Source organism: Salvelinus sp. IW2-2015, linkage group LG15, assembly GCF_002910315.2.
Source record: "Salvelinus sp. IW2-2015 linkage group LG15, ASM291031v2, whole genome shotgun sequence".
Lineage (NCBI taxonomy): Eukaryota > Metazoa > Chordata > Actinopteri > Salmoniformes > Salmonidae > Salvelinus > Salvelinus sp. IW2-2015.
The window spans coordinates 6699241-6721964 of NC_036855.1; the positions used below are offsets into that span (position 1 = coordinate 6699241).

Consider the following 22724-nt stretch of genomic DNA (forward strand, 5'->3'; position numbering starts at 1 on the left):
CATGTTGAACACTAGCCGCGCTGCATTTTGGTCCTCTCATTCACCCTTGGAAGAAAGCCGTTACAGAGACAAATTTGACCCTAACAATTAGAGGCATTTGTGTGAACAGTAACCTGGGGAAGGTTTTCTGTAGTATTATAAATATAAGAGTTCTAAACTTCCTTAATAAGCACAATGTCTTGAGTAAAAGCCAAATTAGATTTATACCAAAACATTGCACAACTGATCATATTTACACCCTACCACGAGCCATTAGAGCCGCCCGTCTGATACATAAATATGTCCACCAAAATAATACCAAAATGTATGCTTGCTTTATCGACTTCCAAAAAGCATTTGATTCTATTTGGCATTCAGGACTGTTCTACAAAGTTATTGAAAGGGGTGTAGAGGGTAAAACACATGACATAATTAAATCAATGTATACTGGCAATATGTGCAGCATCAAAATTGGCAAGAAAAAAACTATTCTTTAACCAGGGGCGATGCCTTCGCCAGGGTTGCAATCTGAACCCTGCACTCTTCAATATTTACATCAATGAATTGGCCACTATTCTAGAAAAATCCTCAGCCCCTGATGTTAGTCTCCACAATTCAGAGGTTAAATGCCTACTCTTCACAACTGACCTATGCCTGCTGTCACCCACAGCACATAGCCTACGGCAGAGCCTGGACCTGCTAGAGCAGTACTGCCAGACCTGGGCCCTGGCAGTAAACCCCCAAAAGACTAAAATAATGATTTTCCAGAGAAGATCCAGATCTCAGGAAATTAGACCAAAGTTCTCAATTGGTACAAAATATATAGAGTACTGCACACACTACAATTATTTAGGTTTCAAAATAAGCTCAACTGGACACCTTAATGCAGGGAATGAACTGAGAGAGAAAGCACGCAGGGCATTCCACGCTGTAACGCTCGTCTTTCTCCTCTTCTGAAGAGGAGCATGGATCGGACCAAAAAGCAGCGTGGGTTGAATACATATTTGTTTATTTAAGACAGACGAAAAAACTCTTAAACAAACTACAAAACAATAAACGACGTGAACAGACCTGAACTTGTGAACATATAACATGAACGCACGAACAGGAAGGAACACACGAATGAAATAAACGAAACGAACGAAAACAGTCCCGTKTGGCACAAACACTGACACAGGAACAATCACCCACAAACAAACAGTGAGAACAGCCTACCTTAATATGGTTCTCAATCAGAGGAAACGTAAAACACCTGACCCTAATTGAGAACCATATCAGGCTAACTGCATCGCAGTTAGCATCGCAGTGCTAGCTGCGCCACCAGAGTCTCTGGGTTCGCGCCCAGGCTGGGCTGGGTTCGCGCCCAGGCTCTGTCGCAGCCGGCCGCAACCGGGAGATCCGTGGGGCGACGCACAATTGGCATAGCGTCGCCCGGGTTAGGGAGGGTTTGGTCGGTAGGGATATCCTTGTCTCAGTATGTAAATWAAAAAAATWAAAAAAATGTAATAAAAAAATGTATGCACTCTACTGTAAGTCGCTCTGGATAAGAGCGTCTGCTAAATGACTAAAATGTAATGTAAATGTAATACATTGAACCCAACATAGAAACACATAACATAGAATGCCCACCCCAACTCACCCCCTGACCATACTAAACAAAGACAAAATAAAGGAAATAAGGTCAGGAACGTGACACACGCCATTAAAAAACAAATTGAAATTGAAATACCTATTAAAATTTGGCTAAAACTAATTGAATGCGTCATTGCACCAATTGCACTTTATGGCAGCGAGGTGTGGGGTCAAATTGCAAAACAAGATTTCACCAAATTGGACAAACACCCCATTGAATCCCAGCATGCAAACTTCTGTAAGATTATCCTACATGTCCAGAGGAAAACTACCAACAATGCATGCAGGGCAGAATTAGGCCAATATCCACTAATAATAAAAACAAAGAAAATATCAATGAAGTTTTGGAAACATCTGAATACAGTGACCCCTTCTCATATCATTACCAAGCCCTGCAATGCCAAGAGCTGAGCAAAGAAAAGAGTCCCCTCATCCAGCTGGTCCTGGGGCTGAGTTCACAAACCTGTTCTACTAAACACTGAAGCCTCAGGACTAAACACCAAACGATCAGAATAAAACAAATTACACACAGTCAAAACAAAACTACATTGCAAAGCAAAATGCAGTGCTATCTGGCCCTAAATCAACAGTACACCGTGGCTAAACTATTGACCATGGTTACTGATCAAACCTTTAAAAACCTTGACAAAGTACAGGCTCAGTGAGCACAGCCTCCATTGAGAAGGTAGACAGAGGAAAACCTCTCTCCATCTCTCCCTCCCTCTTCTCCGTCTCTCTGTCAGTCCAGTGTCATGTCAAGTTACTCGTGCAATAGGAAGCAGGCAGGGCTCACTGGTTTGTGTGTGTGTGTGTGTGTGTGTGTGTGTGTGGTGTGGTGTGTGTGTGGTGTGTGTGTGGTGTGTGTGTGTGTGTGTGTGTGTTGTGTGTGTGTGCGCGTGTGTGTGCATGTGTGTGTGTGTGTGTGTAATGACCCTGTCAGTAGACCTCAGTGGTCTGGAACAGAATGGGTTTATTTAAGGAGGGGAACAGCCAATTACAATAGACACTAGCTCACAGGAAGAGGACACTACCAGCTCCTCCAATTCTCCTCTCTGAGCTAATTAGCCTCCTGTCTTTCAGACTTAGTGTGGGACTTGTCAGACAAACACACACGCACACACTAAATAGACACAAACACAACAGTAGCGGATGTAAAGTCAGGCTAACGGTCCTGTATGACTGCGACCCTCAAATTCAGTGTCACTTGCAGCCCAAGAGGAAATCTCAACGTCAACTAAACACACACACGGCAGACCCTTAGAGCATATGAATGCAAGTGTATGTGTGTGTGTTATGAGTGTGTATAAGCGTGTTGTGTGTGTGTGTGTGGGTGTGTGTGTGGGTGGGTGGGTGGTGGGTGGTGGGGTGGGTGGTGTGTGTGTGTGTGTGTGTGTGTGTGTGTGTGTGGTCTGTGTGTGTGTGGTGTGTGTTGTGTGTGTGTGTGTGTGTGTGTGTGTGTGTGTAAAGCCACCTGCCCATGAAGTCGTCCTTCTTGCCTGCGTCTTTGTCCCAGACGGTATGTCGATGAAGCCCCCCTGCTCCTCATAAAGATGGGAAGTCAAACTGCTCTCTCCACTGGCGGGTTCAGAGTCTTGGGTATCGTCTGTGGAAGAAGCACACAAATGGTGTGCATCTGTGTGGTGGTGTTGTGTGTGTGTGTGTGTGTGTGTGTGTGTGTGTGGTGTGTGTGTGTGTGTGTGTGTGTGTGTGTGTGGTTGGGTTGTGTGTGTGTGTGTGTGTGTGGTGTGTGTGTGTGTGGTGTGTTGTGTGTGTGCGTTGCGGTCAGTTGTGTCGTGTGGGGCAGGCATTTCCTTATCATGGTTCAAGTTCAAGTTGTATTTGTCACCAGCACCAAGTGACAGTGAAATGCGTAAACATGTCTTATTTCTTTGTATTTGTGTGTGATTATTTAAAACAAATACCACTAATGTTAGCATCTGACATGATTAACTGAAAAAACATCTTCTTTCGCTTGGCTTCCTTAGGGCTTTTTTCAGTTGTGTCATTTCTTTGTTTTTTGTCGTTATGTTTGTTGTGTAGTAAAATATTTACTTTACATTGATAGTTTCTTGTAAAGCACATTGCGTGCATTCCATGTCTGATGGTAGCTGTAAAAAAAGACGCTTGATTGATCTATCATCTAATGCTAAAGTCTGCTGACTTTGATTGATTGATAGCTAAGAATTGTCTAGGAAGTGGGTGTGTTGGGTACAGTGTGATAAGGCTGGGGAGGTACCTTGCTCTTGTATTTCTGATGGCCCCAGTTCTGAACTTGACGTAGGGGTCACTGAAGCCGTGGCGTCCATAGGCTGGAGGTCACGAGCCCGATCAGACTGATGCTCACTATACCTCTCCACAGCTGAGCTTTCCTGTGGACATCTGACAACCATGACTCAATGCTGCTGCTAAAAAAACACACACACACAGCACCACACACACACACACACAACACACACACACACACACACACACACACACACACACACACACACACACACAGAAACAGAGAAATTCTCAATAGGATTCCAACTTCTGAATCGTGACAATCAATCATAGTACTCTACCTGCAGACACACAGCAATACAAACACAGGACAGACATGGAGACCATACAAAGAGATGCAGGCAAAGGAACAAACACACAGTCAAACACAGAACATGTGAGTAGAGTCAGCTCCTGGTTCAAAGTTTGTCCAACATGCTGTGGATCACCCCTGTACCATAGCGATATACACAGAGTATACCAAACATTAGGAATAACTTCCTAATATTGAGTTACACCCCGCTTATGCCATAAGAACAGCCTCATATCGTTGGGGCATGGACTTTACAAGGTGTCGAAAGTGTTCCACAGGGATGCTGGCCCATGTTGACTCCAATGCTTCCCACAGTTGTGCCAAGTTGGCTGGATGTCCTTTGGGTGGTGGACCATTCTTGATACACACGAGAATCTGTTGAGCTTGAAAACCCCAGCAGCCAGCGTTGCAGTTCTTCAAACCGGTGGCCTGACACCAACTACCATACCCTGTTCAAAGGCACCTACATATTTTGTCTTGCCCATTCACCCTCTAAATCCCACAGATACACAATCTATGTTTTAATTGTCTCAAGGCTTAAAAATCCTTCTTTAACCTGTCTCCTCCCCTTCATCTACACKGATTGAAGTGGATTTAACAAGTGACATGAATAAGGGATCATWGCTTTCACCTTGAATTTTAAATGGGTAAAATGTAGATTTTGTGTCAAAGTGTTTTTAGAAATGTTTACACATTAATTGAAAATTAAAAGCTGAAATGTCTTGATTCAATAAGTATTCAACCCATTTGTTATGGAAAGCCTAAATAAGTTCAAGAGAAAACATTTGCATAACAAGTCACATACTGTAAGTTGCATGGACATGATTTTTGAATGACTACCTCATCTCTGTGTCGAGCAGTGAATTTCAAACACAGATTGAAAAACAAATACCAGGGAAGTTTTCCAATGCCTCGCAAAGAAGTGCACCTATTGGTGAAGCATGGTGAAGTTATTAATTACACTTTGGATGGGTGTATCAATAAACCCAGTCACTAGAAAGATACAGGTGTCCTTCCTAACTCAGTTGCCGGAGAGGAAGAAAACTGCTCAGGTATTTCACCATGAGGACAATGGTGACTTTAAAACAGTTATAGAGTTGAATGGCAGTGATACAAGAAAACTGAGGATTGATCAACAACATTGTAGTTACTCCACAAAACTAAACTAAACGACAGAGTGAAAAGAAGGAAGTTTGTACAGAATAATAAATGTCCAAAAACTGCATCTTGTTTGCAATAAGGCACTAAAGTAAACATATTTGCAAGCATTGTGATGGCTGCATCATGTTATAGGTAAGGACTAGGGAGTTTAGAGCTAAGCACAGACAAAATCCTAGAGGAMAACCCAGTGGCCTAGTTACAGCTTTGACATAACTTGGCTTTAAAATCTATGGCAAGACTTGAAAATGGCTATGGCAAGACTTGAAAATGGCTGTGGCAAGACTTGAAAATGGCTATGGCAAGGCTTGAAAATGGCTATGGCAAGACTTGAAAATGGCTGTGGCAAGACTTGAAAATGGCTGTCTAGCAATGATCAACAACCAACTTGACAGAGCTTGAAGAATGTTTTAAAGAATAATGTGCAATCAAGTTTTGCAAAGGTCTTAGAGACTTACCCAGAAAGACTCACAGCTGTAATCATATGTATTAATTCAAGAGATTGAATACTTATTTATTCAAGTGTTAGAACTTTTCTTCCATTTTGACATTACAGACTATTTTGTGTAAGTAGTTGACAAAAAATAACAATTGAACCCATTATTATCCCACCTTGTAACGCAACAAAATGTGGAAAAAGTGAAGCGGTGTGAATACTTCCTGAAGGCACTGTAGTAAATCCCATTGAGCTGTACCACTGACAGACAGCATTAAACTTCCACTGTAGTAAACCCCATTGAGCTGTACCACTGACAACATTAACTCACTGTAGTAAACCCCATTGAGCTGACCTAAAACCACTGACAAATTAATTCACTGTAGTAAACCCCATTCAGCTGTACCACTGACAAGATTAACTCACTATAGTAAACCCCATTGAGCTGTACCACTGACAGTATTAACTCACTGTAGTAAACCCCATTGAGCTGTACCACATGACAACATTAACTCACTGTAGTAAACCCATTGAGCTGTACCACTGACACATTAACTCACTGTAGTAAACCCATTGAGCTGTACCACTGACAACATTAACTCACTGTAGTAAACCCCATTGAGCTGTACCCAACTTGACAACCCCATTTTTAACCACTTTCCTGTAGTAAACCCATTGAGCTGTACCACTGACAACATTAACTCACTGTAGTAAACCCCATTGAGGCTGTACCACTGACAACATTAACTCACTGTTAGTAAACCCCATTGAGCTGTACCACTGACAGCATTTAACTCACTGTAGTAAACCCCATTGAGCTGTACCACTGACAGCATTAACTCACTATTAGTAAACCCCATTGAGCTGTACCACTGACAGTATTAACTCACTGTAGTAAACCCCATTGAGCTGTACCACTGACAACATTAACTCACTGTAGTAAACCCCATTGAGCTGTACCACTAACAGCATTAACTCACTGTAGTAAACCCCATTGAGCTGTACACTGACAGCATTAACTCACTGTACTAAACCCCATTGAGCTGTACCACTGACAACATTAACTCACTGTAGTAACCCCATTGAGCTGTACCACTGACAACATTAACTCACTGTAGTAAACCCCATTGAGCTGTACCACTGACAGCATTAACTCACTGTAGTAAACCCCATTGAGCTGTACCACTGACAACATTAACTCACTGTAGTAAACCCCATTGAGCTGTACCACTGACAGCATTAACTCACTGTAGTAACCCCATTGAGCTGTACCACTGACACATTAACTCACTGTAGTAAACCCCATTGAGCTGTACCACTGCAACATTAACTCACTGTAGTAAACCCCATTGAGCTGTATCACTGACAACATTAACTCACTGTAGTAAACCCCATTGAGCTGTACCACTGACAACATTAACTCACTGTAGTAAACCCCATTGAGCTGTACCACTGACAACATTAACTCACTGTAGTAAACCCATTGAGCTGTACCACTGACAACATTAACTCACTGTAGTAAACCCCATTGAGCTGTACCACTGACAGTATTAACTCACTGTAGTAAACCCATTGAGCTGTACCACTGACAACATTAACTCACTGTAGTAAACCCCATTGAGCTGTACCACTGCACATTAACTCACTGTAGTAAACCCCATTGAGCTGTACCACTGACAGCATTAACTCACTGTAGTAAACCCATTAGCTGTACCACTGACAACATTAACTCACTGTAGTAAACCCCATTGGCTGTACCACTGACAGCATTAATCACTGTAGTAACCCCATTGAGCTGTACACTGACAACATTAACTCACTGTAGTAAACCCCATTGAGCTGTACCACTGGCAACATTAACTCACTGTAGTAAACCCCATTGAGCTTACACTGACAACATTAACTCACTGTAGTAAACCCCATTGAGCTGTACCACTGACAACATTAACCACTGTAGTAAACCCCATTGAGCTGTACCACTGACAGTATTAACTCACTGTAGTAAACCCCATTGAGCTGTACCACTGACAACATTAACTCACTGTAGTAAACCCCATTGAGCTGTACCACTGACAACATTAACTCATTGTAGTAAACCCCATTGAGCTGTACCACTGACAACATAACTCACTGTAGTAAACCCCATTGAGCTGTACCACTGACACTATTAACTCATTGTAGTAAACCCCATTGAGCTGTACCACTGACAAATTAACTCACTGTAGTAAAACCCATTGAGCTGTACCACTGACAATTAACTCACTGTAGTAAACCCCATTGAGCTGTACCACTGACAACATTAACTCACTGTAGTAAACCCCATTGAGCTGTACCACTGACAACATTAACTCACTGTAGTAAACCCCATTGAGCTGTACCACTGACAAACATTAACTCACTGTAGTAAACCCCATTGAGCTGTACCACTGACAACATTAACTCACTGTAGTAAACCCCATTGAGCTGTACCACTGACAACATTAACTCACTGTAGTAAACCCCATTGAGCTGTACCACTGACAGCATTAACTCACTGTAGTAAACCCATTGAGCTGTACCACTGACAACATTAACTCACTGTAGTAAACCCCATTGAGCTGTACCACTGACAACATTAACTCACTGTAGTAAACCCCATTGAGCTGTACCACTGACAGCATTATTCAGATTTGCTGCTCCTCCCCTCTCAGATTAAAACCCATTGTTAACCGTTTACTAATGGCTTACAGGCTAATTTAACCTCGACAGGAGTCACACTGCTATTGCTCGCATGTGCGGGGGGGAGGGGGAACAAAAAACAAAGCAGTCGGTACATATTTGTCAAACAAACACATCTCTACGAGATATCTCACTGTCTCCATGCCTTGTTTGGAGGAGCCTCATTAACATATTGTTTGTTTTGGAGTGAATTTCATTAAACTTTGAACAAACCCTGGCGCACAAGCACCGGCGCTTTGATGTGGAGACGAAGCCCTCTTCATTTCCATTCTCCAGACATGAAACAATGAGTGCTGGGCTCTGTGTGATACTACCACCTATACAGAAGCCTGTTTGATGTGTTTAATACTATTCCATTCCAGCCATTACAATGAGCCCATCCTCCAAAACTCCTCCCACCAGCCTCCTCTGGCCTACTCCCACTACTGTACAGTGAGTCCAGATAGTCTACACTATGCTGTTATGCTAATGGTGAAGGGCGCTACGCTATGCTAGCTAACTCCTCCTAAAAAAAACTTGTGTTGCTACATAACCCTCATTATCTCATATCCCTCACACCATCATTGCTACATATCCATCATATTGTGTTATTGACTGTACGTTTGTTTATTCCATGTGTAACTCTGTGTTGTTTGTGTCGTACTGCTTTGCTCTATCTTGGCCAGGTCGCAGTTGTGAATGAGAACTTGTTCTCAACTGGCCTTCCTGGTTAAATAAAGGTGATGTCACGCCCTGGCCATAGAGAGGCTTTTATTCTCTATTTTGGTTAGGCCAGGGTGTGACTAGGGTGGGCAGTCTAGTTCCTTTATTTCTATGTTTTCTGTTTCTATGTTTTGGCCGGGTATGGTTCTCAATCAGGGACAGCTGTCTATCGTTGTCTCTGATTGGGAATCATACTTAGGCAGCCTGTTTTGCCACCTTAGTTGTGGGTAGTTGTCTGTATTAGTGGCCTGTATAGCCCTATTCAGCTTCACATTCGTTTTCTTATTGTTTCTTGTTTTTGTTGGCGACATTCAAAATAAAGAAATGTACGCTCACCACGCTGCACCTTGGTCCGGTCATTTTCACCCTGACGACGTTCGTGACAGGTGAAATCATTAATTKTTTTTATATGTAAAAACCCATGGTCGATTTTGATTAGGAATCATCCTCATCAACATGTCAAAGTAGAGCAGGGAAAGACACGATGAGGAGAAGTGTTGGGTTGAAATTCCTTAATTCCTTAATTCCTTAATGAAAATAAACAATTTAGGAGCTCATATAGGTTTTAAGGTGTTTCGTTTTTATTTATTCACACCAAAGAAAATAAGTGAAATACAAAACATTGTGTGCAGGTGAGGTTGGAAGCCCAAAAGGGCTGATAAGAAAACCACACAATTATAAGTACAAAAAAAAGTTGGTTCAATCAGTTAAACAAAGCATATGAATTATAATTGTACATCATATACTCAGTACACAGGCTAATACAAAAGCCATGTGTGATTGAACTCTTTAACTTCTGGGGCAAAGAACACAGTGCGATAATAAGAGGGGTGTGTTGGCTTTTCTGGACTTGAAAGGAAGTGGATTTCAACAATTTTAGTGTTATAATTATCCCACAGTGGTTCTTGCATTGTTTGCATGTATTGAGTCCAGCATTAATGGCTTGATTAAAGAGAAGAGGGTATATAAATAACCATGGAGAAAGAGAGGGAGCCAGGCAGACACCCAGGAGGAGTGGTGCTTGGTGGGGAAGTGCACTAGTTTGTTAGCGCTGGAGATAATTCCCGAGTCACAGGCGGGATGGCCCAGTTTGGAGCTTCAAAGGGATGGTTTGGGGGAAGCACTACAGCAGGACGTCCGCACTACTCCAACCAGAGACACGCTCAAAACAAATGTTTCTGTATCTCTATATCTTTACAAACTCTAACTTTTACTCAACTGTACTCAAGTACTGTACATGCCTCCAGATCAAGAGTGCTGCTCTCAGAAACACTGAGAAAATGTCACAAGTTGTTGTTTGTCCTCGAGAGTCCATGGGTTTGGATTAAAATGAGATAGCGATATAAGCCTACTGCTGTGGACCACCTAAGGGTTGCTATGGCACGGAGAGGCATTAAGGACAAACAGGACAAAGTTTGGAACATGAATATCCATAGGCTACAGATATGGACATGTGCCACATGCATGGGCCAATGAGAGGGAAAAGCAGACCCTGGACCAGCATGCCTTCTGTTGTGAAGGAGAGAGAGCAAAGATGAGGAACATGGAGAGAAATGATAGGTCAAGGGTCAATCTGCCAGGCATCATGAGATAAAGGGGTCTCAGACAGACATGGGAGATCTGGCTTGACAGCAAGTAAACCTCCAACACACATACACACACCTCTAAAACTATCCCCCCCATTCTCAAAGGCTCTCGCTCTCTCGCATCTTACTCTTTTCCCCTTTTTCAGATGTGTTCAAACTTGCCCAGGACTATCCACAATCCCCAAACTAAGACCATTGAGGGACAGATGTTTCTGAGATGTTAACTGAACAACCATAACTGAACTATCATAACTGAACAATCCTAACGGATAACCGTAACCATTAAGCGTAACTGATAACCATGATTGATAGTCATCTTTGTTCCATATTTCACTATGAAATCACAGTCTATACATTCAACTTAAAGAGGAACTGAACCAAAAAAACGACATCTCTTGCTGAAAATAGCCTTTGTGTTATTGATATGAAACAATTTCTTTTTTTCTAATGTCAAACTTGACTACAAAGTTCAAATATCGTATCGTATCGTAAAGTCGTAAAGTCAGTATTGTACACAACTGAGATTTGCGAGATGTTAGGAACTAGGTTGTAACAGTTTTCCTTGGGTTGGGTTTATTTCAACCCTGCCCACATGCCCACAGCAGGCAGAACCCAAGTAAACATCAATTCTGCATGCGACGATCGCCAACTGAACATGGTAAATTTGGTTTAACTTTGGATATCCCTATGGGGCTAGTTAAGGACCATCAGTAAATTATGCAGGGTACATGGGACAATATWWAAAATTTCAATATCTCCAAATTTCAATGACTTAACCTCTTAAAACTTCTTAGGGCTGCAATCCCGTTAACGGGATCGATATGACAACAGCAAGTGAAAGTGCAGGGCGCAGGGCCAAATCACGGAAAAACACAGCCATTTTTCCAGCCAAAGACAGGAGTCACAAAAAGCAGAAATAGAGATACAATTATTCACTAACCTTTGATGATCTTCATCAGATGACACTCATAGAACTTCATGTTACACAATACATGTATGTTTTGTTCGGTAAAGTTCATATTTATATAAAAAAATCTCAGTAAACATTGGCGCGTTATGTTCATTAGTTCCAAAAACATCCGGTGATTTTGCAGAGAGCCACATCAATTTCCAGAAATACTCATAATAAACGTTGATCAAAGATCAAATGTTATACATGGAATTTTAGATCCACTTTTCCTTAATGCAACCGCTGTGTCAGATTTCAAAAAAGCTTTACAGAAAAAGCAAACCATGCAATAATCTGAGGTCGGCACTCAGAGCCCAATCAAGCCATACAGGTACCCGCCATATTGTGCAGTCAACACAAGTCAGAAATAACATTATAAATATTCACTTACCTTTGATGATATTCATCAGAATGCACTCACAGGAATCCCAGTTCGACAATAAATGTTTGATTTGTTCGGTGATGTCGATCATTTATGTCCAAATAGCTACTTTTGTTAGCGCGATTGGTAAACAAATCCAAAGTCACGAAGCGCGTTCACTAAAAGCAGACGAAATGTCAAAAAGTTCCATAACAGTCAGTAGAAACATGTCAAACGATATATTGAATCAATCTTTAGGATGTTTTTAACATAAATCTTCAATAATGTTCCAACCGGAGAATTCCTTTGTCTTCAGAAATGCGATAGAACAGAGCTCGCTCTCACATGAACGCGCATGGTCAGCGCATGTTCAGCTCATGATAGACCTTACTCAATCCCCTCTCCTTCGGCCCCACTTCACAGTAGAAGCATCAGACAAGGTTCTAAAGACTGTTGATATCTAGTGGAAGCCGTAGGAAGTGCAAAATGATATATTATATCCCACTGTCCCACTGTGTATTCGATAGGCGATGAGTTGATTTCCCACTTCCTGGTTGGATTTTTCTCAGGTTTTTGCCTGCCATATGAGTTCTGTTATACTCACAGACATCATTCAAACAGTTTTAGAAACTTCAGAGTGTTTTCTATCCAATAATATGCATATATTAGCAACTGGGACTGAGGAGCAGGCAGTTTACTCTGGACACCTCTGGGCACCTTTTCATCCAAGCTACTCAATACTGCCCCTGCAGCCATAAGAAGTTTAAAGAACCTCAAACCAACTATAAACTGTAGAAATTCATTTACAAATATTGAAAGCATTTAATGAGAAAACTAAAAGGTGTGCAACATGAAAATATATTCACATATTAACATTGTGTAATTTATTAATGGTCCCTAACTAGCCCCACAGAGATAGGCTATCCAAAGTCAAACCAACTTTGCCATGGTCGCACTCCGGCCGGCTGAAGCTAATTGGCAAAATAAGTTTTCTAGGTTTCTGGTCACTATAAAGAGCCACAAAACTGTCACGGACCCCATCTGGACTAACAACAGCATATTACTGCTCTCAGTTCCACCTGTCTGTATATTGCAGCTTGTGGAAAATACAAGATGGTGGAGTGAGAACTGATAACAGTGACAGGGACACAGAGGTGGAGGAAGAGGGGCTGGGTCACCACCTGAACCCAGGACAGCGGAGGGGTTTGTGGGGGTAGCGGAGGGATTTGGGTGGGTAGAGTGAGTAGGTAGGTAGGTAGGTAGGTAGGTAGGTAGGTAGGTAGGTAGGTAGGTAGGTAGGTAGGTAGGTGGTATTGTAGGTTACATGCCATGTATTACCTTACTGGATCGTTTGCAGCTTCTTTTCAAAAGCATGGTCTGTAAATGAGACAAAGCTGTTATAGGATGCTGGAGAGCTCAGAGCTGCATGGGGTCAGAGGGCTGAGGTCAGAGGTCAGCCCAGGAGGAAGCAGGGCGTGGAGGGTCACAGGCAGCAAAAAATAAGTAGTAAAAAGCACTGCCACCCACAACGACACATAAATAGGCTTACTGTGCTGTACACACACAAGGGCCACACACACACACACACACACACACACACACACACACACACACACACACACAGAGACAGTCCCACATCGGTCACTAAACCCTTCAATATTTCCAGATCTTTTTTTAATTGTATTTTTATTTAACCTTTATACAACCTTTATTAAACCTTTATATAACTGTATTTAATCTTAAGGGTCTGGTAAGTAGAAACAGTGTAGTGGAGCTTCCACCATATTGCTTCCACCTTACAGATCTGCAAACATTGAAGGGTTAGGGCCAAATGGATGGTTAGGGGTGCGATTTGGTACCGGCTGACACACCAGGATTATCCTGTGGTGGCGAAGGAATTTGTATGTGTGTATCTGCGCATTAGCGTTATTTTCCTGTTTCTGATTACTATGTAGTAGAGTCATTTCTGAAATGGGAACGTTTGGAAGTGAATCGTCCGAGTTGCTGGAATCCAGTTTGTCATAGCCTTGATTTGAAGAGGTTTTCATCTTGCCCMGTAGGTGGCGATAGAGAACATCATCATCCATGCTGTGTTGCTGTGACCTTGTGCTCCTTTTTACAGTTTGAGCGATTCAAAAAGGTGCTTAACCTAAATACAGTTTATTTGTTCTGTCGAATGTGGATTCTGTGAACTATAGAACCAAATAAGACATCAGATCAAACAGAATAAAATATTTCCCCCAAGACTCCCCTCTTGTACTTTATGATACATCCAGGGGTCCAATTAACCAAACAAATAATTGAACAGAAATAAATATGAAATAAAAAACATTGCGCACATCCACAGAGGAAAGGATGCACATCATTAGGAGCAATGTTACACAATTCTCTTTGAACATGGACGTTTTTGTTTTTCATTCTAAAAGCATGTTCCTTTTTGTTATGCCAGTGTGCTCAAATCATTTTTTCCAGTAGGCCTATCCAGCTGCTAATGCATTGATGCCTATGGGAGAGCCACCCCTTAAGCGGACAGGAACTGTGAAAAAAAWATTCAATGGTAAACGTCCTGAGTAGGAGATCTTCATTTACCCGCCATCTTTGCTATATTGCAATAGATTTTCCACCAGAAATAGTAAATAAATAAAGATGTCTTACTTAGGCCGTTTACCATTTAAAAATAATTGTCACAGTTCCGGTCTGCTTAAGGGATGGCTCTCCCATAGGCACCAATGCAATAGAAGCTGGGTCTGGTCTGCTTAATTCATTGACTGTACATGAACCAGAAAAAAACTGCTTCCTCTCCCGTCTCTATTTCCAATAGTTGAATGATGGATTGTATCCAGGTCAGAATTCGTCTGACAGCATCTCAAAAAGACTACCTAGCATTGGATCGGCAATGTATTATGGAGTCCTGTCATTGGCTGGGGAGACATTTCCTCTGAGCCAAACGAAAGGACAGTTAAATGTCAGAGCCATTTCATAATGTTCATTAACATTGACAAAGGTGATCCATTTTTCTTTTTTTTACTCATAAGACATCAAAAGTGACAGATAATGATGTCATATCTTCACACAAACAACATCCTGTCTGGATTATAACAGTACTGTTAAAATTAAATCACACAATTTAATACAGTTACACTACATCCAATCAGAAGTCGTCCCTGTTCCCTTAGGACGGTCAAGCTACTGAAGAGAGAGAGAGACAGACAGAGTGGACTTACGGCTTCCCTGAAGTCTCCCTCTTTGGGCGACAGTGTGACTGCCAGCTCTAGAGTTCCCAGGTTATGTTCGGGGTACTGGGGATCCTCGAGGTCAAGGGTCACGTCCAGGGTCCTGAGGTGGCAGAGGGAGGACACGGTGACCCGCGCACACATACACACGCACAAATACGCAATACACACGTGTACAGAAACGTACACACATAAGCACACACACTTGCAAACTTGTGTGTGTCATGTACTCATCTCAGTTAACTCAGAACTAAAGTATTGTGTAATTGGTCAGATGCTCGATTCTAGTTATTGATCCATATGTGTTAAGAGAAGAGATAAGAATTGGAATGAAGTGCTCCACCTTCTCTCTATGCATGTTACGGGCAAGTCTATGGTCCAAATGTTCCCTCCCCTTCTGACATTCGAAAGATGCTAACTCCTACGAAATCGTGATCAGTCCAAAGCACCGGAACTAATGTTTCTGGTTGTCTCACACATCCTGTTGTATCATGACAGACCTATGGTACCATTTATGTTTACGTTGTCTGTCAAAGAATAGTCATGTATATACATGTAATATGCATTTCCAATGAAGTACACTAGAGGGCAGTGGTGCATTGGGTAAGATCCATTGAAACAAGTGTCAAATAAAATGGGGACACAAATAGGGCACATGGATAGATTTGTGGGATACAGAGAGAGAGAGAGATCAACCAATAAGGACAAGAATTGTGACATTGAACAAAAAAACACAGATATCAAAAGCGAGAGAAACAGAGAAAGAGACATAATGTGTTGGAGAATGATAAAAGAGAGAGAGTAAAAATATGCTTCTTTCTGATCCAGTCCATTATGTTGCAGGAGAAGAAGAGAAGTAGGAAAAGGAGACGGAGAGAGGGGGAAGAAGGCGGAGGGGGAGAAGGAAAGAAAGTAAGATAATAAAATGGACAGAGAAAGAGGAGGAAGAGATGGAGGGATGAGGGGTAGGGCAGGAAGAAAGACACGGAGAAGGATGGGAGAAGGAGAGAAAGAAAGAAAAAAGAAAAAGAGATAGATAGATAGATAAATGAGAGGTACACTACATGACCAAGAGTATGTGGACACCTGCTCGTCAAACATCTCATTCCAAAATCATGGSCATTAATATGGAGTTGGTCCCTACTTTGCTGCTATAACAGCCTCCACTCTTCTGGGAAGGCTTTCCACAAGAATGTTGGAACATTGCTGCGGGGACTTGCTTTCATTCTTCCACAAGAGCATTAGTGAGGTCGGGTATTGATGTTGGGCGATTAGGCCTGGCTCGCAGTCAGCGTTCCAATTCATCCCAAAGGTGTTCGATGGGGTTGAGTTCAGGGGTCTGCGCAGGCCAGTCAAGTTCTTCCACACCAATCTCAACAAACCATTTCTGTATGGACCTCGCTTTGTGCACAGGGGCATTGTCATGCTGAAATAGGAAAGGGTCTTCCCCTAACTGTTGCGACAAAGTTGGAAGCACATAATTGTCTAGAATGTCATTGTATGATGTAGCGTTAGGATTTCCTAACGCTAAGCGGCCTAGCCCGAACCATGAAAAACAGCCCTAGACAATTATTCCTCCTCCACCAAACTTTACAGTTGGTACTATGCATTGGGGCAGGTAGCGTTCTCCTGGCATCCGCTAAACCCAGATTCTTCTGTCAGACTGCTAGATGGTGAAGCGTTATTCATCACTCCAGAGAACACGTTTCTACTGCTCCAGAGTCCAATGGCGGCGAGTTTTACACCACTCCAGCCAACGCTTGGCATTGCGCATGGTGATCTTAGGCTTGTGGGCGGCTGCTCAGCCATGGAAACCAATTTCATGAAGCTCCTAACGAACAGCTCTTGTGTTTCCAGAGGCAGTTTGAACTCGGTAGTGAGTATTGCACTTCAGCAATCGCCGGTCCCGTTCTGTGAGCTTGTGTGGCCTATCACTTCGCGGCTGAGCTGTTGTTGCTCCTAGATGTTTCCGCTTCACATTCTACTGCCATTCTACTGCCATTGTTTCTTATGGAGACTGCATGGTGCTCAATTTTATACACCTGTCAGCAACGGGTGTAGCTGAAATAGCCAAATCCACTAATTTGAAGGGGTGTCCACATACTTTTGTATATATAGTGTATAAAGATAAGGAGTTTCCCCTGTCTGTCCAGACCTCTGGTGTTCCAGAGACTCCAGGTAGAGGTAGGCAGAACCCATGAAGTCATCCTGAAGGCCGAAGTCATAGTCAAACACCTGCAGGACATAACACACTGTTACCACAGAGATCACATACTGTAATCTTGCGTTGCAAAATCTGATAACTTTCCCGAAATTCCGAGGTCTTCCAGAAATCCTGTCTGAATGACTTCGGATTTCCGGCTAATTCCCACATGATTCCGGGAATCTTCCAGGGATTTTGGGGAAAGTTACCAGATTGTTCCAACCATAGTACTGTCCTATACTGTGCTTAGGTGTACTGTACTGTATGCATTCGTATTGAAACTGCAATGCATCTTCACATTACCTGGCACCAGGTTCACTGAAATGAATCCTGTGTTAATAACAACCACATTAAACCTTCCCAAAGGTCACAATTACATATTTCAGTTTGAGGCAACAGTTACACAAAGTAGGCAAAGATAGCACTAATACTTGAAAATAAATATGTTAATATCGGGTCCGTAACAACAACAAAAAATAAACATTTAGAACTCAGTCGGGGTCTTAACTTACTTTTGAGAGTTAGAATAGTAGAATACACAAGGTGGAACTTCTAAACTTAGTTCTGCATGTGCAGTCTTCCTCTTGTTATATTACATTAACATATGACATGTTAGTCACTTAGCAGAATTTTATCCAGAGAGACTTACATAATGCCAGTCATTGACTTCCTCAATTTGCCCATGTCAGCAAAACATTTTTAGATTGGTAAATTAGTCTAGTTAGTCTAGCCATCTATCTAAACTTGTAGTAGTTATGACCGAAATACCGACCAGCCACGCAGGGCACGTGCACAGGGGCCCTGACCTCCAGGGGGAACCCATTGATTTTGAAAGTCACTCTCACTCAGATATCATATTAAACATGGCATAATTCATGGCAAAATGTGTAGAATTGCAGGAAATTTGAAAAAACCCATGTTTACCTTTTGTTAACAAATACTTTTTCTGCTAACAGATCCCTCTGCACATATTAAATTGTAGTTTTTAGTCCTGGTGCAGAGTTTATGTGAGTTAATGTGTAGTGTCTAATTGTATAGCTAATAGGCTGTAGGAGTTGACCCTCACGTCACATCAGCACAAACCCTTTTTACTGGACAGGGGCCTATCAACTCACTTCAGACCAGGAACCCTAGTTGACCCCACTGGCCAGAAGAAGTCCCTTTTTGAAGTGTCAGGCTTGTCCAGCAGGGCCAGGATATGGCCACATTCAGCCTGCTATCTTGATCCAGGGCTATATCACATAGTCTAAACAAACCGGAAGAGTCCAAGCTGGAATTCTTTTCGCTCCAGTATACGACAAGGTAATAAAGTCCAGATCCACAAACAGTGGCAAGAAAAAGTATGTGAACCCTTTGGAATTAACAGGATTTCTGCATAAATTGGTCATGAAATTTGATCTGATCTTCATCTAAATCACAACAATAGACAAACACAGTCTGCTTAAATTAAAAACACACAAACAATTAAACATTTTCATGTCTTTATTGAAAACAATGTGTAAACATTCACAGTGTAGGGTGGAAAAAGTATGTGAACCCTTGGATTTAATAACTGGTTGACCCTCCTTTGGCAGCAATAAACTCAACCAAATGTTTTCTGTAGTTGCGGATCAGACCTTCACAACGGTCAGGATGAATTTTGGACCATTCATCTTTACAAAACTGCTTCAGTTCAGCAATATTCTTAGGGTGTCTGGTGTGAACAGCTCTCGAGGTCATGCCACAGCATTTTAAATCGGGTTGAAGTCAGGACTCTGACTGGGCCACTCCAGAAGGTGTATTATCTTCTGTTGAAGCCATTCTGTTGTTGATTTGTGTTTTGGGTCGTTGTTCTGTTGCGTCACCCAACTTCTGTTGAGCTTCAACTGACGGACAGATAGCCTTACATTCTCCTGAAAAATKTCTTGATAAACTTGGGAATTCATTTTTCCGTCGATGATAGCAAGCTGTCCAGGCCCTGAGGCAGCAAAGCAGCCCCAAACCATGATGCTCCCTCCACCATACTTTACAGTTGGGATGAGGTTTTGATGTTGGTGTGCTGTGCCTTTTTTTCTCCACAGAATGGAGAAAGTGTGTTGAGTGTTCCTTCCAAACAAATCAACTGTAGTTTCATCTGTCCATAGAATATTCTGGAACATCCTGGTGCTCTTTTGCGAACTTCAGACATGCAGCAATGTTTTTTGGGGACAGCAGTGGCTTCTTCTGTGATTTCCTCCCATGAACACCATGCTTGTTTAGTGTTTTACGTATCATAGACTCGTCTATGTTAGCATGTTCCAGAGATTTCTGTAAGTCTTTAGCTGACACTCTAGGATTCTTCTTAACCTCACTGAGCATTCCTCACTGTGATCTTGCAGTCATCTTTGCAGGATGGCCACTCCTAGGGACAGTAGCAACAGTGTTGGCCTTTCTCCATTTATAGACAGTTTGTYTTACCATGGACAGATGAACATCCAGGCTTTTAGAGATTATTTTGTAACCCTTTCCACCCTTTCCAGCACACTGTGTTTGTCTATTGTTCTGACTAAGATGAAGATTAGATCAAATGTCATGACTAATTTATGCAGGAATATAGGTAATTCCAAAGGGTTCACATACTTTTTCTTACCACTGTACTTCCTCTTGCCACTTTTAAAAGTGGCAAGCCTTTTTCTAAGAAAATGGGTCAACTCATTCAACAGTGATGTCATCTAAAACACATTTTCTAACAGCACATTAAAAGTGACATAAAAAACATAAAATGTTGTGTTTAGTGTAAAGTATGTTGTGTTATATTATTTTGTTTTCCTATGTTATTACGAGGTATAAAATGTTTATTACAAGTAACCATACAATATGTTACCTAACCAAGGCATGTTTGGTACCTACGGATTGCAAATTTAAATGAGTTCACTATTGGACTGTTTCTGTATGGTACGTGATGAACAAATTCCTCATTTCTCCAATTGGCACAAACAGGCCCTATGAGAGGTAAGGGAGAGGCATTGATGACTCTTTCTCCCTTTTCGCGATTGAACCAATCAGCAGGGTTGTATGGTTTGGGGGGACATTTTTAACATTCTCCCCAGATGGAGGGAATAAAATAACTGAGGTAGGTTTCCAGTGAATGTTTTGTCTGTCAGCAGAGACTGTTGAGATGACTTCTGGACAAACCACCCAAGGACTTACTCTTACGAGCTGTCCCTTTTCCAATGAAGCAGAGCTAAGGATTCTAGATCACCAGCTCGCATCCCGCTGATCCCGTCTAGATCTCATTCATCGACAGCGAACACCAGCATTTCTCACCAAACTTACGTTGGACTGTGTGCCGCCTTGCATAGGACTACCCGGCATCAGCGCACATATCTGAGTCTCCAGCCACCCAGGACTCCGAACTCTGAGCTTGCGTGAAGCCGAAATAAACCGTCAGATGGTGCGGCCGCACTGTTTATCTGACCGAAGACCATTCCATCTATTGAGTGTAACTATACAACTAATTGCCCTTTCTCTCCCCCAGCGTTGGCATGAAGTGTAATGTGAAGCTCTTTAGGTTAACGTTAAGTAACATTATAACTTTAACATTAGAATTGAACCATTTCTTGACCCTGCTTCTTTCATTCACAATTCAAAGACCATACTCTTTCGCAGTATGCACCCGCGTGACCTGTTTAGTCTACTCTTGAGTGTGTAAATGTTGCTCTATCTAAATTGAGAATGTCAGACTCTAAGAAATTTCTCCCTGATTAGGCTCATCAGATATATCTTCAGATAAATAAATTATTACTATTTTTGTCTTATAGTGTTATTGGTAAGTCAGGTCATCTTAGAAGACAATTGTTGTCCAATAATGGACTGGTGCCCCGATTCATAACAAATATGAATTATGCTTAGACATTAATTCATCATTCATAGTAATAACTTGACCAATATCCCCAAAAATGCTATCAACTGAAMGAAGCTACAGCAACCAATGTGACAACGTCTGGGGTCATTTTTTGCTTGTTTTTACTGTTCTCCAAATGGCATTTTAAAGTTTTTTAATTGAATAGAAATGCAGTAAATGAGCTTCAACTTTCTTAAAATGTCCCTCTTTACGGCCCTGGTAAAATATCCCAAAACATAGCGTAACAATAATGCTAGGAAGAACTCGAACCCAGGCGCAGAGAAACACAGCCAGCAAAGGTAAGGGTAAATCCATAACTTTTACTTAGCGTCTAAACAGAAACAAGGCAACCAGGTGGACAGAGAAGGTAATTAAACACAGGTGAATCCAATAAGTAATAATCACGGTAACCTGGAACCTCGAAAACAGGGTAAGGGAGCCCTCCAGCGGTAACCTAAGGAAACAACAATCAAATAACCCAGAAACTGTGACACATAGTAGAGTCTGTCAGACAGTCGTACCTTGACATAAAGAGGTTCTCGGAGGCTGTCCACTAGTAGGCTGACCCTCTCGTCCCACAACGGGTTCAGGTTCTTATTGATGGTCTTGCTCCTGAACACCTCCTTCCCCGCAATCTTAAACTTCACATACGGATCACTTGTCCCTGAAAATAGAGACCAACAGAGAGGAAAGAAGGCGTTAGGATTACCTTTCCAGAGAGACAGAGGGGGTTAGGATGACCTTTCCAGAGAGAGAGGGTAGGTAATGGGTGAAAAGAGATTTGAGTGAAACTGACTAGATAAGGGTGCTTTGTGCTGGGAAAAAGCAAGGTGCTCAAGATGGTGCATGATGACTAAATATTGTTTGCAATATGCTGCCTTGAGTATTGCTTACTACATACAGTTGAAGTCGGAAGTGTACATACACCTTAGCCAAATGCATTTAAAATCAGTTTTTCACAATTCCTGACATTTAATCCAAGTAAAGATTCCCTGTCTTAAGTCAGTTAGGATCACCACTTTATTTTAAGAATGTGAAATGTCAGAATAATAGTAGAGAGAATGATTTATTTCAGATTTTATCACACAAACACAAACACACACACAACACACACACACACAACACACACACACACACACACACACACACACACACACACCACACACACAACACACACACACACACACACACACACACACACACACACACACACACACACACACACACACACACACACACATGATCCAGCTGTAAGAAGCTACCCGGGTCACTATGGTCCGCTGAACGCGAGCACACTGTCATCTGATGCACTCCATTATCTTCTCTCCAA

The 22724-nt window shown here is 42.0% G+C and overlaps 1 protein-coding gene across 1 annotated transcript in view; it reads right to left on the minus strand.

Moving 5' to 3' along the window:
• The window catches only part of LOC111973959 (multiple C2 and transmembrane domain-containing protein 1-like), a 285210-nt gene that overhangs the window by 161571 nt on the left and 100915 nt on the right, over window positions 1–22724 (minus strand). The window contains 13 exon segments of the mRNA XM_070446903.1: window positions 3083–3131; window positions 3134–3164; window positions 3166–3189; window positions 3191–3214; window positions 3848–3874; window positions 3877–3911; window positions 3914–3937; window positions 3940–4016; window positions 13161–13162; window positions 13435–13473; window positions 15321–15432; window positions 17485–17564; window positions 21916–22058. Of these exon segments, the coding sequence (XP_070303004.1) occupies window positions 3083–3131; window positions 3134–3164; window positions 3166–3189; window positions 3191–3214; window positions 3848–3874; window positions 3877–3911; window positions 3914–3937; window positions 3940–4016; window positions 13161–13162; window positions 13435–13473; window positions 15321–15432; window positions 17485–17564; window positions 21916–22058 (667 nt within the window).